At 30.8% G+C, this 15,541-nt stretch overlaps 3 protein-coding genes across 8 annotated transcripts; 1 reads left to right on the top strand and 2 right to left on the bottom strand.

The window, feature by feature from the left end:
* Positions 1–740: 740 nt before the first annotated feature.
* Positions 741–2,165, top strand: LOC122521948 (protein lethal(2)essential for life-like). Its single transcript, XM_043642699.1, has 2 exons — positions 741–924; positions 1,474–2,165. Exon 2 carries the CDS (start codon positions 1,532–1,534, stop codon positions 2,054–2,056), a length of 525 nt encoding a protein of 174 aa, XP_043498634.1. The 5' UTR covers positions 741–924; positions 1,474–1,531; the 3' UTR covers positions 2,057–2,165.
* Positions 2,166–3,201: 1,036 nt separating this feature from the next.
* LOC122521947 lies at positions 3,202–5,599 on the bottom strand. Its single transcript, XM_043642698.1, has 6 exons — positions 5,420–5,599; positions 5,059–5,303; positions 4,649–4,971; positions 4,332–4,575; positions 3,951–4,231; positions 3,202–3,768 (listed from the first exon to the last, which is right to left on the bottom strand). The coding sequence occupies exons 1-6, from the start codon at positions 5,499–5,501 to the stop codon at positions 3,531–3,533; spliced, it is 1,413 nt and encodes a 470-aa protein (XP_043498633.1). The 5' UTR covers positions 5,502–5,599; the 3' UTR covers positions 3,202–3,530.
* Positions 5,600–8,107: 2,508 nt separating this feature from the next.
* LOC122522381 lies at positions 8,108–15,455 on the bottom strand. 6 transcript variants are annotated; one of them, XM_043643461.1, is made up of 15 exons: positions 14,890–15,455; positions 14,304–14,493; positions 13,994–14,198; positions 13,618–13,814; positions 13,268–13,499; positions 13,023–13,179; positions 12,709–12,943; positions 11,605–12,610; positions 10,750–11,525; positions 10,496–10,659; positions 9,995–10,411; positions 9,725–9,900; positions 9,376–9,623; positions 8,965–9,228; positions 8,108–8,864 (listed from the first exon to the last, which is right to left on the bottom strand). In XM_043643461.1, exons 2-15 carry the CDS (start codon positions 14,441–14,443, stop codon positions 8,690–8,692), a joined length of 4,392 nt encoding a protein of 1,463 aa, XP_043499396.1. In that variant the 5' UTR covers positions 14,444–14,493; positions 14,890–15,455; the 3' UTR covers positions 8,108–8,689. The 6 variants fall into 6 exon arrangements, with proteins under 6 accessions (XP_043499396.1, XP_043499394.1, XP_043499395.1 ...); XM_043643459.1 differs by having other exon boundaries at positions 10,490–10,659; positions 11,605–12,613; positions 14,890–15,454; XM_043643460.1 differs by having other exon boundaries at positions 11,605–12,613; positions 14,890–15,454.
* Between the last annotated feature and the right edge of the window lie 86 nt (positions 15,456–15,541).

Raw genomic sequence — 15,541 nt, 5'->3', positions numbered from 1 at the left:
CTTTTCGTCGTTATGCGCTTCACGAAAGATATGCAGAGAATAATACACAATATATGAAACACATGAATATGAGTGGGAAGATCTAAAGATGCGACTAACGCGAGTCGTAGATACTGGATGGAGCAGCAGTCGTGCCAGGGATGTATTCAATCAATATTTTTCCCCATCCCTTTACATTTTATTATTTTTTTTATTAAATATTGTTTACTTTCACGTATCATCAATTTATGAAGAAAAATCGATCATTTGTTTTATTAAAAATATTAGAAGTAATGCAAATATATAAAAAATATGATGAACAAATTAAAAATATGTTGTTACGTATGATATTATAATTTTATATAAAATTTAGTAGAGTACTAAGTAGTAATAGTTTAAAAATAATGGCTAAAGTAATTTACTGAAAATGGAATGATATTTTTACGCAAAGATAAATGTTTACATCGAAAAAAAATGATAGTTCATAAATTATAACTTATAATAAAGTCGACAAATTTTTAAATTACTATAACTTTAGTTACAATAAAAGTAAAACGATAAAAAAATAACATAAAAAATATACAATCTATATTAGTAATTTAGAAAAAGAAAAACAATTGTTAGATTAATTACTTCAAAGATATTTTTATCATTAGGGTGATTAATGTAATAAGGTCTTCGTTGAGAATGAAACTTCGATATGCGCATGTGCTTTCTAGAAATCTCTCGAAAGGCTATCATTGGTTGATATAAAACGGCGGCGGAGTTGTACGTCGCAGTTAGTTCAAGTTCGAAAAGCGATCAGAATACTTCGAGATATACGAAGAGTTCATCTTGCTATATAAATTGAGTATTTACTACGTTGATTTAACGAAGTGAAACGAATAAATACAAGTGTGTGAATAATTGTTGAGATTGACGGAAGACGAATTAACGATTTCAAAGGTACGTCTTTTTTAATTTCATTTCTCGAGATTATTTGTCTATCGTTCGATTATTGGTTGATATCGCTCGCACTGATTTGCTTTGACCAATCGACAGCTTTATTTCTTTTTAAAAAGGTGACCGTGATAATTTATTATTTTTTTATGATTCTATTAAAAATGGTTTAATTACCAAATTATTAAAAGTGGAGAAATTAGATAAATAAACTATTAATTTTTAATCGAAAGTATTCATTTTGAATAAGAAATTCTGAAATTATTCAAACGTCGTAATTACGTTATTGCGACGTTACAAATAACGCAAGTAAGAAATCAAAATATGTTTACCGGTTTGAATGTCAATGTCACATCTAATTAATATTAACGTATTATTTTTATTTACATTATTAATTCAAATCTTCCAATCTTCTATTTCTAATAATTATTGAAAATAAATATTATTGAAAACATTTATTATACGAAATATAAGCGATCCAAATGCTGTTCTATCGATGATACAAACATAAAGCCCATAGTCACGTTAACTTTGACATTCTGTTGATTCCTACAGAGTCTCTACGAACAAATAAACAAACAGAGCAGTAAAAAGAAATAGGAAATTAAGAAAAATGGCATTGGTACCGAGTGATTTTTTCCGTAACTGGTGGCACGACGTGGACCGTTATCATCGTGAATTGGACGAACATTTTCATCGTTTAGCAAACCGGGATGGTATCATGAAACCGCCATCAATGACTTCGTTCAAAGAATTCTTCGCTCCTATGCGAAATGCTTGGAAGGAAATAGAAGAACAAGTTGGAGGTTCGGCGAGTATTGAACAGGATCAAGACAATTACCGGGTCATCGTAGATGTTCAACAATTTGCACCAGAAGAAATAACAGTTAGAACAGATAACCAATGTATTACCGTTGAGGGTAAACACGAGGAAAGAAAAGATCAACATGGTTACATTTCGCGACATTTCGTACGCCGATATCAATTACCTAAAGGTTACGATATTGGCCATGTTAAACCGAGCTTGTCTTCTGATGGTATTTTAAGTATAACCGCGCCAAGACTTGTTTTACCTGCTCCTGGGGAAAGAATTGTTCCGATCGAACGTCAAAACAGACCAGCCATCAAAGGCGTTTAAAATAACAAAGAAACAAACAAAACAAACCACCAAACTTTAAACCCTAATTATTAAGGTTTTTTCTTTTTTAATATTGTCAATAATATCAGCTGATTAATATTGGCGAAATGTTAATGATTAATTAATTTCATTATTTTGTTCTCTTAATCTCATTCTCTTTTTTTTGTATTTTCTCATTTATTTATGAATTTAAAATTATTCCAAACAAAAATTCGCGGATATCTGTAGTAGTTTTAATTATGTAAGTTATATTGCCATTTATATAAATGAAAATCATTGTATATCATGTTATCCATTGAAAATCAAGAGTATGTTTGAAAGCCTCTGTATTATTTTATGCTAATTTGTTTTTTGTGTTTAATTCGAATGTCATTAAATTAATTATTTTCTTTTTTTTATGAGAGAGTAAAGTTTTAATAATGCATTACACAGATAATAGGTACGTTCTGCGAATCATTGTTGTGGAATAATTGAAATCAATTTATGTGTATATATACGTCTCATTAAAATGACTTCATACTTATTTAAAAATAAGCTTTTGATTCTGCCGATAGAACCGAATGCATAACACTGCGTAACAGTGTCGTTAAAGAAAAAGATATTTCAAATCTTCTGCATGCATATATAATACACACGCATAATTATATTTAAAGGGTATCACAAAATTTACTTTATAGAACAGAACAATAGATAAATTTATTATATAAATATTAAAGTCTCAATGTGTAAGATTTGTTTCTTTGTTTTCAAAGATTTGCATTGGAGTTCTTGATAAAAATAATTTTGAGACACCCTGTTATAAGTCATAAACCAAATTGTGATTTTCGATATTCGAAAATATACTATTAATTTTCTTAGCTTTTCAATAAATAAAATATTGTTTCATATATAAAATACTTTTCTCTCTGAATTTCTTTTTTTTTCCATTTATTCTACTTACGGTTATTGTTATTATTGTTTTTTTAATTATTCGTTAGTCAGCAATGCATCCTCTCCATATCGAGAAAAAAAAATGTTAATCTCATTATCGACGACTAACAAAACTACATTCCAAATTTGGTTTTTCCACTTACGTAACTACCTACGTATTCTCTTTTATAATTTATCTACAAGCAGAGCACATGTTACATCATATCCTAGGATAATTTGTTACTTTAATCACACTTGGAAGTTTTATTTTTATCATTCCCTGTACCTGTTACATAGTTGACTTACATTACAGTATTAACTGCATATACGTACACGCACGCACACTTGCACGTGTTGCAGTAAATAGCGAGCAAACTTTCTGGCAAAAAGCCACACCTGATTGGAAGACAGAATTTAAATATATTTTAAAATTAACGTCTCTAAGTCAACATCGAGTGTTTACGTGGTTCCTTTTTTCTCTTCGAAGATTAAAACTTCATTGGAAAAGTTTTTCTGTTTTGTTCTTTTTTAACATCTTTCTTTCTCTTTATTTAAGTTGAAAATTTTACGAGGGTCCTCGTTCCTCTTCGCTTTCCGAAAACGGAGTAAGATCGTCCGGCATTTGGGGAGGTACAGGATCCTCTAATATAATTTCGTCGGGTGGAGGTAATCCTTGCAAGAATCTCGCGTGTTCTTCTATTTCCGGTATTTTTTCATTTATAAGTTTCTCGACGTCTATGTTATTTAATTCTTCTTGTATTCGTCTCTTCAGAGGTCCCTCGATTGCGTCCATTATTTGATACCTACAAATAAAATAAATAATTGTTAAACAATTCAAATATTAATATAATTATAATAACAATAAAGTACATCACACAATTTTGTGTAAACCGAAACCTCGGTTAATCTAGGTCCTACTGTATAACATTTTTAACATACACACGATCTGTTGACAACTTTAGAATGATCGATAATCGATTAATACCTCAAAAGATTTGGTAGTATATTGATGCTGGCTTCCATAACATAATCGAGAGTACCGGCACCGTGTATTCGTGCCTGAATGTTGCCTAATTCCAAATCGAGTTCTTCCAAAGTTGGTCGTTTGCGTGTGTCAAGTGGTTGGCTTAGGTTTAGTTGAACTCTGAAGTATTGAACGGTGAAGGACACTGTACCTGCTCTCGACAGGACGCCACCAATTACGCTTACTTCCCAATGCGTTCTTCCCTCGATCTCCTGTGTTCCAATATCCAAAACCGCATATACCTTGTTTAAACAATAAAACAAAAATTCAATTAATTGCGTCAGGAGTCCTACCATACATTACCGGAATTTAAATATATTAGATATTTGATGATAAACTTACGGTCCGATTTTCCATGCTAAGGGTAATGTTACCCATACGATAAAAACTTGCCAACCCGGTGATCCAAGTGTGCGATGACATAACGGTAAAAATACCAACATTTTGACTATAATCCTTAACTCTATACGGATCGTAACCCATTTGTGAAACTTGCCTACGACCCTCGGAAACCGCCATGTCAAACGGTGATATCGAATTGGGGAAATATTGCGGCAACTGCGATATCTGTTTGTTCACCTCGCCTCTACAATTATTTATATAAAATTTTCTTATTAAATTGATCTAATTAAGAGATCATAATTTAGTCATATATTTACCTTATATTAGTATTAACTTCTTTCAAAATGAACGGTTTAATACTATCGAATATAAAAGTTCCTACTGAGTTAATAACACCTTGAAAAACGGAGCCCAAAAAGCCAAGATTTTTGAAGCTCATGTTGATATTTTCAAAAGTTAAATCCATGTCAATGTCCTGAGCTTGCAATTTACCGTCAGCTCCAACTTCCAATCTTGCTACACCTTTGATGTTTACACCTGTTAATATAACAGAAAAGTTGCCAGCTGATCTCGATAGCCAGGATGACAGGGTGTACAATCCACGAATATCAAGTTTCGTAATACTCAATGCAGCCGAAACCTTAAAAAGAAAAATTAAGAATCATTTGTTAATTATTTATTTAATAAAAAAGAAAAATATAATATTTTAGATGTATTTTAATAAGACCTGCATCAATGCTAATTCAGATTTGAGATTTTCGATACGGAATTTGGATAATCCGTAAACGTTGATCTGTTTGAAAGTCATGGTGTACATGGAAAAAGAATGTTTCATATCGGGCACTGGCATGGGATCGGGTATTGGTGCACCGGGTAATCCAACTGGATCATGTTGTTGATAATGTTTCAAGATCGCACGTATATGATCACCGAGACGTTTCTCACCGGCGGCTATTTGTTCCGCTTCTGTCGCTGGAAAATGTATAAACACTTGTTAAATCTCTTTATTAATTTACAAAGAAAATTTAAATATTATCAAATTAATTACAAAATCGTAAATTATAAATTACGAAACGTTAAAAACTTACCATTAACTTTGATATCCTTAGCTTGGCAAACGAAGAAAGAAGAACAGAATAGGAGGAAGAAAAGTTTATAGAAGACTCTCATGTTTGTACAAGACAAAACTAACAAGATAAAATAATAAATGTATATTAACAACGAAATATATGTCAAATTGAATGAATTTCTTTTTCTCTCGAGTAAATAATATGAATATTTTCACTAAATATTTTTTCGTTTATACGATTAACATAGTCTACTATATTTCATTCGTTTCGAAATATTTGAAGGACTGTGATCAGCAACAGCATGGCTTGTTTGCTGATCGACGAACACACATATGACTGTGGTAGAGATACGTCAGTGATTTTCAGTCTAACGATATCTCTGTCAGGTCATTGAAGGGGCGAGGGTCAAACGCTTTATCTGGGATCTGGGCCCCCTTCCTCCCTTCTTCTTTTAGCATTTCCTCTTCAAAGATTACTACTACTACTAATACTACTATTCCAGTTACTAACACTAATACAACTTACTACATCATTGGGCTTATACGTTAATAATGTCATTAGTGCATGTATATGCATGTACTTTTATAGAGTGGAAGTTGATCTGCCTAATCCTCGTACAGAGGACACACAAATATATTACGTCAATTTTAAAAGTGCATCGACATTCGGTCTTTTAAAGTAACGACAAGAATATGTGGACGTATTGAATATATCTGAAAGATAAACTTTAGATTTATACTTTTGTAACTTACGTTATTTTATATTTCCCAGAACGCGATGTACATTAATTTACGCACATGCATTTGTATGTTATGTAAGCTTTTGTGTTTATATAAAATTACGTATATTTTTTTTTTTGTATGTATCTATATATTATTTTTAGATTGAATTTCTGATTTCATTTAGCGATATTAGTAATATTAGTAATAATGGAATTAATTAAGCGAAGAGGAAAAGTAGTTAATTAAAATAACTTTGATATCGATGACGCCATTGCAGTCATTTTAGGTATACATGTAGGTATATTTTATCTATATTTGATCTTAATGAATATTATTGGCATTGTTACGCTATTGAAATTATTTTTAATGAAAAATATTGTAGATTAGATTGAAGAAAATTTTTTTAATGATACGTTTATGTATATTTTGCAAATTTTATTATATAATTTGTGTTAAAATTCAATTATAAATAAAGAGAAAAAGAAAGATAGAATTAATTTGCATCTAATGTATGTAACTTTAATCGTGTTTTATAATGAATATATTTTACAGTACTTAATTGCAAATGTATTTTTAACATAAAAGGTCAATATTATATAAATTTAAAACACACACGTGGCATCATCCAAATGAAATAAATCATATATTACGATCTGTGAAGCAAAAACAATAGGTTGCCGATGATAATCTGTATATGAGCCATTTATTTTGAAAGTAGTGTAAATAAGTTACTTTTTTTAACAAAAATCAAGTCAACTATAAGATAAATTACAATTTAAAGGGATCTCTGTACATTTTAAAGAAATATACGTATCGGATAAAATAAACATAAGTCAGTAATTTTTATAAATCATTTATTTCGAAAGTGGCGTAAGTCTCGTAATAAAAAATTATGATATTTCAATTAATATACGAAATCATTTATACTGAAAAAAAATCTAAATATCCGAGATAACGAATAGAAGTAAAATCTTCTCGAAAGTTGGCACGAATATTTTAAAATACGTTAAAACGCATATCTTTAAATATCTTCATTTAAAAACAAGTGACTCATGCCACTTTTAAGATAAACGGCTCATATATTTATTATATATATATATATATATATATATATATATATATATATATATTTCTATAATTGTAGTTATAATTACAATTAAATAATTTAAATATATTAGGCGCAAGCCTATTGTTTTTGTTTATTTTTATCAAATTCAACATGGGAAAGATGATTTGAACACAAACCTGAAATATTTCATTATTATATTATTGTATATATATATGCATATATACATATACATATATATATTCTTACTTACATATTCATATTCTATATTTAAAAAACTTATTATTTAAAGGCCTGTTTAGTGGATACCAATGAGAATAAGCCTGCACACATTCAAAATAGAAGCTCTTAGAAATATTTTAGCAAGGGGATTTTTATCATTTGATTGGAATATTAATGAAACATCTTATACATTTTATATCTTATGTTTTCTTCCTGTTTTACATATTATTTCATTTACATTTATATCGTCGTTTAACAGGCATATGTTTATATTACGTACCAAACGTAATATAATAATATTCTTTTTCAAAAAATGTAAACAAAATGTGCCAAGAACAATTAAATAATATTTGGCATTTTAATGCGTATATATATATTCTACTATTTTTTTTTCTTTTTTTTCATAAAAAACTTGCGTTGGATGTTTAAAAAATTAACAAAAAAAAAAAAAGAGATAAGAATAGATTCGAAAGAAAACATATATTTAAAACCTATATATTATAAATATTACATACATATTTTTATATATTAGTCATCTAAGTAAAGAGAGACAGATAGAGTATAATATGCAACTATGCCGTGAGAGATTAAACTTTTTACATTTGCAGTTGCATGTCCCTAAATGTTTAATGTGCCTTCGTACATTTATCACACGAACATTGTACTATCAATATCTCCAACTAAATTCTTCTTGTCTTTCTTTGCTTAAATTCTTATAATACAATTATTCTCTGCTTTCTTTTACACACTTTGCGTGACAACACACTCTAACGTCCAGGTACTATATGTCACGAGGTACTTTGAAAGACATATATTCATGATGATGAAGAAGATTAAAATATAGTAATAATAATAGTAATATAATTAAACGAAGAAAAAAAAGGGGAACAAAACTACGCGGTAAAGAGAGAATATTTAGAAGATTGATGATAAACATTCGACAGATAATAAAAATTTACGCTTCTAATATTATTGATTATGTGCAAGCAATATTATAAATCAATAAAGCCTCCACAAAGCAGGCCATCATAAAACGTGCATTTCATGTACTGTAACTGTGAAGTACATATATCACTCTATAATAGTAACTTTTACAATAAATAGTACAATAATATTAATCTTGTTGTTTCTTATTAAACGTTGGTTCTTTACTAAATGTGTGCTATACACATCGGGCAATAATAATAATAATAATAATAATAATAATAATAATAATAATAATAATAATAATAATATTAATAATAATAATAATATCTGCTTTAGCAAATTAAGTAAGCGTTATCGGTTGTTGAGTATATTAGAGAAATGTCTAAGCCTTGTTTGTAATTCTGGCACGGGTGGTAAAGCTTCCTCCATTACGTTTCGTAATTTACACAAGTCAGGTAATTTTTCGCACGATTCGATATTTAATAATTCTGTAAAGAACGGTTCCCAAGCAGCCTTCTTTGCATATCTGTGTATAATAAATGAGAAAGATTTTAAAGTTAAAATTGCAAGTGTTAGTTATTGGAAAATCATTGTTAAATTATTTCGAATTGAAAATCATTTCTTACCTCGGTAACTTGGAATTTATAAACCAACGATCACCAACGTTAGACACTCTCATATAATTGCCAAATAACAAACAATGACTTGTTGCCGCTAAACAATATAAATCCGTCTGATACGTCCAAGGCCTACCAGTTTGCATTTCAATGCACGTAAATTCTTCCGTTTTAATGACATGAGTAAACGTTGTTTTTTCTGGTAACAAGCTCATATCTATACTACATCCAAAATCTATCAATTGTATCGTTGGTCTGACGTCTTCTGTTGGTCTATAAAAAATAAAATTCAAATCCACAAATGTAATTTATTTTGTTGTTTTGTTCAATCCTTTCGTTGCTAGCAACCCATATATGGGTCATGCTACGCGAAAGGGTTAATTAATAAAGAATCATTATTAAAAACGTAAAAATACTTACAATCGCATGAATAAGAAATTATCCGGTTTTATATCCCCGTGTATTATTTGGCATTTATGTAAATGTTCAACAATTTGAAGCATTTCGATAGTAAAGAAAATAGCAAGTGGTTCATTCAATGGTTTACCAGTGGACATTTTAAATTGATTAGTTACTGATAATAACGTTCCAAATTTGGAAAATTCGGAAACTAGTAGACTGACGTTATTTGTTATATAAGCTACTGAAACATCCATAAATCCTCGAAGCTGTAATCAATGACAATCGAAAATATAAATAATTATAAATGGTAATTGTGTGTGTGTGTGTGTGTGAATAAAATTATTAATTTAACGTCCATACTGCATACCATATGTGCATTTGTAAGGCGGGCTTTTATTTCCCTAATAATGTAATATTCCCAAACCCATGCAGGCTTTTGGGTCTTTAAAGCAACAATCTGACCTGTTTGCATATTTACTGCTTTAAAAACTGTTCCATACATTCCTTTCCCAAGGCACTTTTCCAAATTATACGCTTCTGGTCCTTTAAGAAAATAACAAGAAAATTAATTCACTACCTAATATATTTTGTATAATAATAATAATAATAATAATAATATTATTTATAGTCTACTAACCAAGCGTAATGGTAGTTGAAGGCACAAGCTTATTTAAATTAGTATTTAGTCTCACATATCCTTCTGCATGTTGCGGTTGCGGAAATTTCATGTTTCTTAAAAGACCGGCAATTAAATTTTTATCAAAAGGATTAATATTTCCGGAAGGAAGTTGAAAGATTTCTTCCTCCACTTGTTCCATTGGTTCATGCTCTTCGCATTCCATAGTATCTGTTTTTTCTTGATTGTCTATTTCACTGTCCATTTTAAATGTAATAGATTTTCGTAAGTCACAATTATTCTTTATTTCAGATGTTATTTGATCCACATTTCGTTGTACCGTGCGTGGACTTTGAGCATTTACAGCTTGAATTTGAGCGCGCATTTTTTGCTCGTATGGTGGATTGCCCACTAGTATAGAATCGTTAGGAATTTGTTCTGGATTACGTAAAACAAAAAAATGATCAATGTTAATATACACAATATTTAATCTAGGACGAATGAATATATACTTACGCGTACCCGATTCTTTAATCAGACTCATTTCTTCTCTTGTTAATGTAAAACCTAAGGCAGCTGTTCTTGTATTAGCACTAGATGCTGAGCTGCTTGAAACGTATTCTCTAGTTGATTCCATTATTACGCTTAATTTTTCATCTGTGTTACCATTATGTACATCTGGAATTCTATTTAAAAAAAAAGATATATATATTATTATTATTATTAGATTAATAAGTTAATTATTATAAATATATTTATAAGAAAAATACACATACGTGTGATGTGGAACATTTTGGTTTGAAAATTGTGGTACATCCTTTGGTCTATGCGATAGTCTAAAATGATTAGTCATAGGAGTAGAACTACTTAATAAAGCATTGCATGCCTCGGTATAGCAAGTTTCGTCAGGTCCTGATAAAGGTGATATACCAAGATTATCATCTGTGTACAAGCTATCTTCTTCTGTTAATTTTGGTGGCATGTTTTCTTCAGGTGGTCCATTATAATCAACAACAATAGCATTTTCTTTATTTTCAGCATTCTCCAAATATTTTAAGTCTCTACGATTCATGCCCGGTGATTTGATATACGGTAGTTCAGGAGGCATTCTATAAGGTTTGTTAGCTTCGACGTTAGGTTCGTTGAACGACGAATAATGTAATGGTTTCTGAGGTTCGGAATTTTGTTGTAAAAGAGCTGGATCCAATGAGGGTGGATATTGTTGATATCCGATATCATTTGGTAACATATTGCCAAAGGAAGGATGTTGCATTTGTTGCATATGATGGTGTGGGTGATGTTGCTGATGTTGCAAATGTTGATTGTGTGGCGAGTGATGTAGTTGCGAATGCGAATGGTGAAGTTGCGAATGCGATTGAAGATGTTGAGACTGAGAAAGGGATTGATGATGCAACGAATGCGCTTGCTGGTGCGGTTGTTGATGTGGTTGTTGGTGTGGTTGTTGGTGTGGCTGTTGGTGTGGTTGTTGAGGTGGGTGCATCATTTGGTGGTGTTGATGATGTGACAGTTGTTGTACCTGCTGATCGTGATGCTGAAATAAAGTTTATTTTTATTTTCTTTTTTTTATTTATATGCAATTTGTTGTTTAAATATAAAAATTATTATCATACCGGTATTGGGTAATGATAAGTATTTTGTAATCCATGATTTCCGTATGGCGTGTGTTGTGCCGGAGCAACATAACTCTGATGAGGAGTATGAAAACTTTGATGATTTTCTTGATCTTCGTAAGGTTGTATATTAAATCCTTGATGATGTTTATTAGACATTGCATGCTGTGTCATGGAACTATCCATATGAATGTCAAAAGATAATTTTGTTCTAGAATCTGTCATTCGAGGTGTTATGGGATTACGAAAACGTGGTGTAGCAGAGGTAATATTTGGAGAATGCCATAAATCTTGTACAGCTGATATCGCTTCCTTTGTATTTACTGTGAGACTTTGCCCAAGCAAATGTTCTTCATTATCCGTTGATAAAGATGACGCATGATGCGGATGCAAATAACTCGTTTGTAATTTTCTTTGCGTATTTAATTCAGCTTCCATTCTTTGAGCTTCGATCCTTTCAGCTTCAATTCTTTCTGCTTCAATTCTTTGCGCTTCTATTCGTTCGGCTTCGATTCTTTCCGCTTCGATCCTCTGTGCTTCAATTCTTTCAGCTTCGATCCTCTGCGCTTCTATTCTTTCAGCTTCGATCCTCTGCGCTTCAATTCTTTCAGCTTCGATTCTTTCGGCTTCAATTCGTTCAGCTTCTATCCTTTCAATTTCTAATCTTTTTAATTCTTGCTGCTTCGCGTTTTGTCGTTGATTTTCTAAAGTTTGCTTGTCAACTTCGTATTGTCTTTGCAATTCTTGTTGCTCAATTTGGATTCTGTGTCTTTCAATTTCTAAATGTTCCACTTCTCTTCTTTGAAGCTCGAGATTATGTTGTCTTTGTACCATTTTTTGTTGTTGTATATAATCGTGCCTATGTTGTTGTAATTCTTGCAATGTAATATTTTGACTTTGAGGTTCTCTGTCCATTATTTTTGGCTGGTTTTGTAAATCAACATTTCTTGAACATTTATCATCTATTTCTAAGTCAGAATACTTTTTCTGCATCTCCTGGCTTTGTCTACTGAAAATATTGATATGTAAGTCGTCACGTTGTATAATATTTCAAAAGCATTAGCCAATGATAAAATAAACTTATTCAATAAAAATATAAAATACCTTTTAAGAAGATAATGTTGAGCTCTAATTTCTTCCATACTTATATCCATATTATTGGCATAAACTATATCTTTAGGATAGTGTGGTTTCAGTATAACATTTACATTTGTTCGATCTGGTACATATACCGGTATATGCATGTACTCAGAATATTTGCTCCCATCGAAAAATGATGTATGATTAGGAAACAATCTTATTTTCTGCATGTCGTTATCATCTTGATCATCTTCGTGAACTAAAAGTAATGAAATATTTAAATAAATAATACATATATACATACAAACATATTAGATTATAATTAATGAATAAAATACTTTTAAAGGCAGTTTTAACAGAAGATGACAACAAATTAGATTTTTTGGTACCGCTGCTCCATGGTCCAGGTTTAATTGTATTTTCTTTATGCATCATATCTTCTATGGGTACATGATCTAATATACTCGCACCTTTCATCTCTGCGTGCATATCATCCTAATATTTTTTATTAAATCATATTATATTTACTTCGAATATTAAAGTTTATAAATATTGTTTAACATTTAATATCACGTTTTTTTACCTGATATATTTGGACTCGTGCATTTGGTCTTGTATTCGGCATAGGCGTAACCTGAGGTACGCTACCAGGTAAATAATCACGCACACGATGTCCAGTTCTTATCGTACCAACCTTTTTACCAGCTTTGATTGCTTTCAATGAACTAAATGCTTGTCTTTGCTCAAACAACGATGTATCACCTCTATCGTCCATGCGTCCAAATGTTTTACGAGCTACTGCTAACTGAAAGTTTCTACGAGTGGTGCGATTTTATAAGAATTAATTTATTAAATGATCATATTATGCTATATGCCAATGAATTTCTTGATAATAATAAAAAGTTACAATTATAGTGTGAATGCGATTCTTACTTATGCGCGTAATCTAATTCTTCCAACGGTTCTGCTCGAGCTCTTAAGCCTAATAAATAAATTTCATCTGCTTGTTTATAATCCTCTATTTGTTCTAATTCAAAGGCCCATGCTCTGTACATGTCCGCTACCATCGTTCCGATTCCATTATTATATAAAAGTTGATATAATTCTAAGGGATTTTTTTGCATACTTATCTACAATCAAAGTATTTTAATAAATTATTCCATGAAAGTATACTCATCGATTACTTTAATCCATTGCACTACAGTTTAATGCACCGAGTTGCGTGTCATATTTACGAACATGATTCATGTTTTTCATGTTTGGGTCTTTATTATAGTGCAAGAGATTAAAAAGAAAAACAACGACTCACATAATTGATCCAAAGACGTATATATCTTTGATCTTGATAATACTTTGTTTCCTTTTCGAATGTCGCCAAGCACTGTTGCAATAATTTTCCAATATGCGACTCATGACCGCTTTTAGGATAACTTTGTTCAATCCATAATATATATTCGTACCAATTTTCTAAAGGATCGTCTCCTTCATAGTTTTTAATTGCATCTTCATATATTCTAAGATGAAGTATGCATTCTTTTTAATAATTCTTCAACGATTGTTAATAAAGGGTGAAGAAAAAGAAAAAAAAGAAGTCATAAAGATTCAAAGAAAAATCATACTGTTTTTCTTGAAGAAGTAATTGTTGAGTCTCTGCATCTTCCTGTGCTCTTAAAGCTGTTCCCAATTGAGCTGCATTTCTACCATAACGAAGTGGTTGAATGTTTTCCTTGCACAGAGCGATGACAGTTGCAGGATCCATTCCTTGCTTAACAATTTATCTCTTTCACTTTACACTCTGAAGAAGAAACACTAAAATATTTCAGTTGAATTACAAAACAAATAAGATATACTTAAATAAAAATAATCAAAAATGCATAATATGACAAATGGCATTTAAATGTTTCACACGATTAAAGGATTACATTGATAACCTGTAAAAAATTTAATACGAAAACAGAGGTACAAAAATATGATTGAAATATTATTAAAACGCGTAACGATAATTTAATATTTCTCTTGTCACAAATTGTAATTAATATTAAAAAAATAAAGAAATAGTGTGCGATGTCGGCATATACGCATCTTTACGAACGGTGTTACAGTTAATCGAGAATCGGTGACACAAACAACGGCATATATCGAGCAGAGAATCGAAAGATAATCGTTAATATCGTTTAAAGATGTAATACAAATATGTTTACTTACCACTATAGTGCATAATATTCTTAATATTACATTCGTTATTTAAATTCGAAGTTAACTCGCTAGGAAAATTGCAATAAGGACGCTATCGTAGTAGACAATGTTAGGTTAGGTTTCTACTTAACGACTATCAAACCACCAACGGTTTTCGATGTCTTCTGCTACGGTGCACTTTCAAATGATCTAGAAGTAAAGTGACACTGTTGCCAAAATACAATTTCACTATTAAATACCCTTGCTTTCAACGAAATCGATAAATTAAATCATGAAAGATGAGCTCAATAAAGTTTAAACGTTAGTTTAACACGAATTACTGTAACCAAAAATTACCGACAGTACAGAGGAGGCAAGTACTACAGCTGTTAGACGAGGGAGACCTCGTTTTTGATCCCGCAACTTCTCGATCTACGTGTGTTACTATAGCAACACTCACAATTGATACCCATTGGTCCAAGGATGCCACGTCAGTGGTTCGCAACGTCTTTTCAAATTCATTTCCAACAGAAACATTTAACCAATGACGATGTCATTCTTTGTTATTGGACAGTGGTTCACATTCTTCTTGCATTGATTACACAATATCATGTGTTATTGATGATAATAAATATTATATGAAATTCATTTCCTTTTATACTAAATATATTAACTACTTATA

Source organism: Polistes fuscatus, unplaced genomic scaffold (genome assembly GCF_010416935.1).
Source record: "Polistes fuscatus isolate 324 unplaced genomic scaffold, CU_Pfus_HIC Scaffold5, whole genome shotgun sequence".
NCBI classification, from domain to species: domain Eukaryota; kingdom Metazoa; phylum Arthropoda; class Insecta; order Hymenoptera; family Vespidae; genus Polistes; species Polistes fuscatus.
Note: the sequence above shows the minus strand (reverse complement) of the source record. Positions and strands in the feature narration are given on the sequence as shown.

What these genes read in the sequence shown, in the direction of transcription:
- LOC122521948 (XM_043642699.1), top strand. Translation starts at nt 1,532, where the DNA reads ATGGCATTGGTACCGAGTGATTTTTTCCGTAACTGGTGGCACGACGTG.
- LOC122521947 (XM_043642698.1), bottom strand. Translation starts at nt 5,501, where the DNA reads ATGAGAGTCTTCTATAAACTTTTCTTCCTCCTATTCTGTTCTTCTTTC. An exon ending in GAAGTTAATACTAATATAAG is followed by an intron (nt 4,576 to 4,648) that starts GTAAATATATGA and finishes AAATAATTGTAG; the next exon opens with AGGCGAGGTGAACAAACAGA. An exon ending in ATACTACCAAATCTTTTGAG is followed by an intron (nt 3,769 to 3,950) that starts GTATTAATCGAT and finishes TTTTATTTGTAG; the next exon opens with GTATCAAATAATGGACGCAA.
- LOC122522381 (XM_043643456.1), bottom strand. Translation starts at nt 14,443, where the DNA reads ATGGATCCTGCAACTGTCATCGCTCTGTGCAAGGAAAACATTCAACCA. An exon ending in CACGAGTCCAAATATATCAG is followed by an intron (nt 13,180 to 13,267) that starts GTAAAAAAACGT and finishes AAAAAATATTAG; the next exon opens with GATGATATGCACGCAGAGAT. An exon ending in CTTATCATTACCCAATACCG is followed by an intron (nt 11,526 to 11,604) that starts GTATGATAATAA and finishes ACTTTATTTCAG; the next exon opens with CATCACGATCAGCAGGTACA.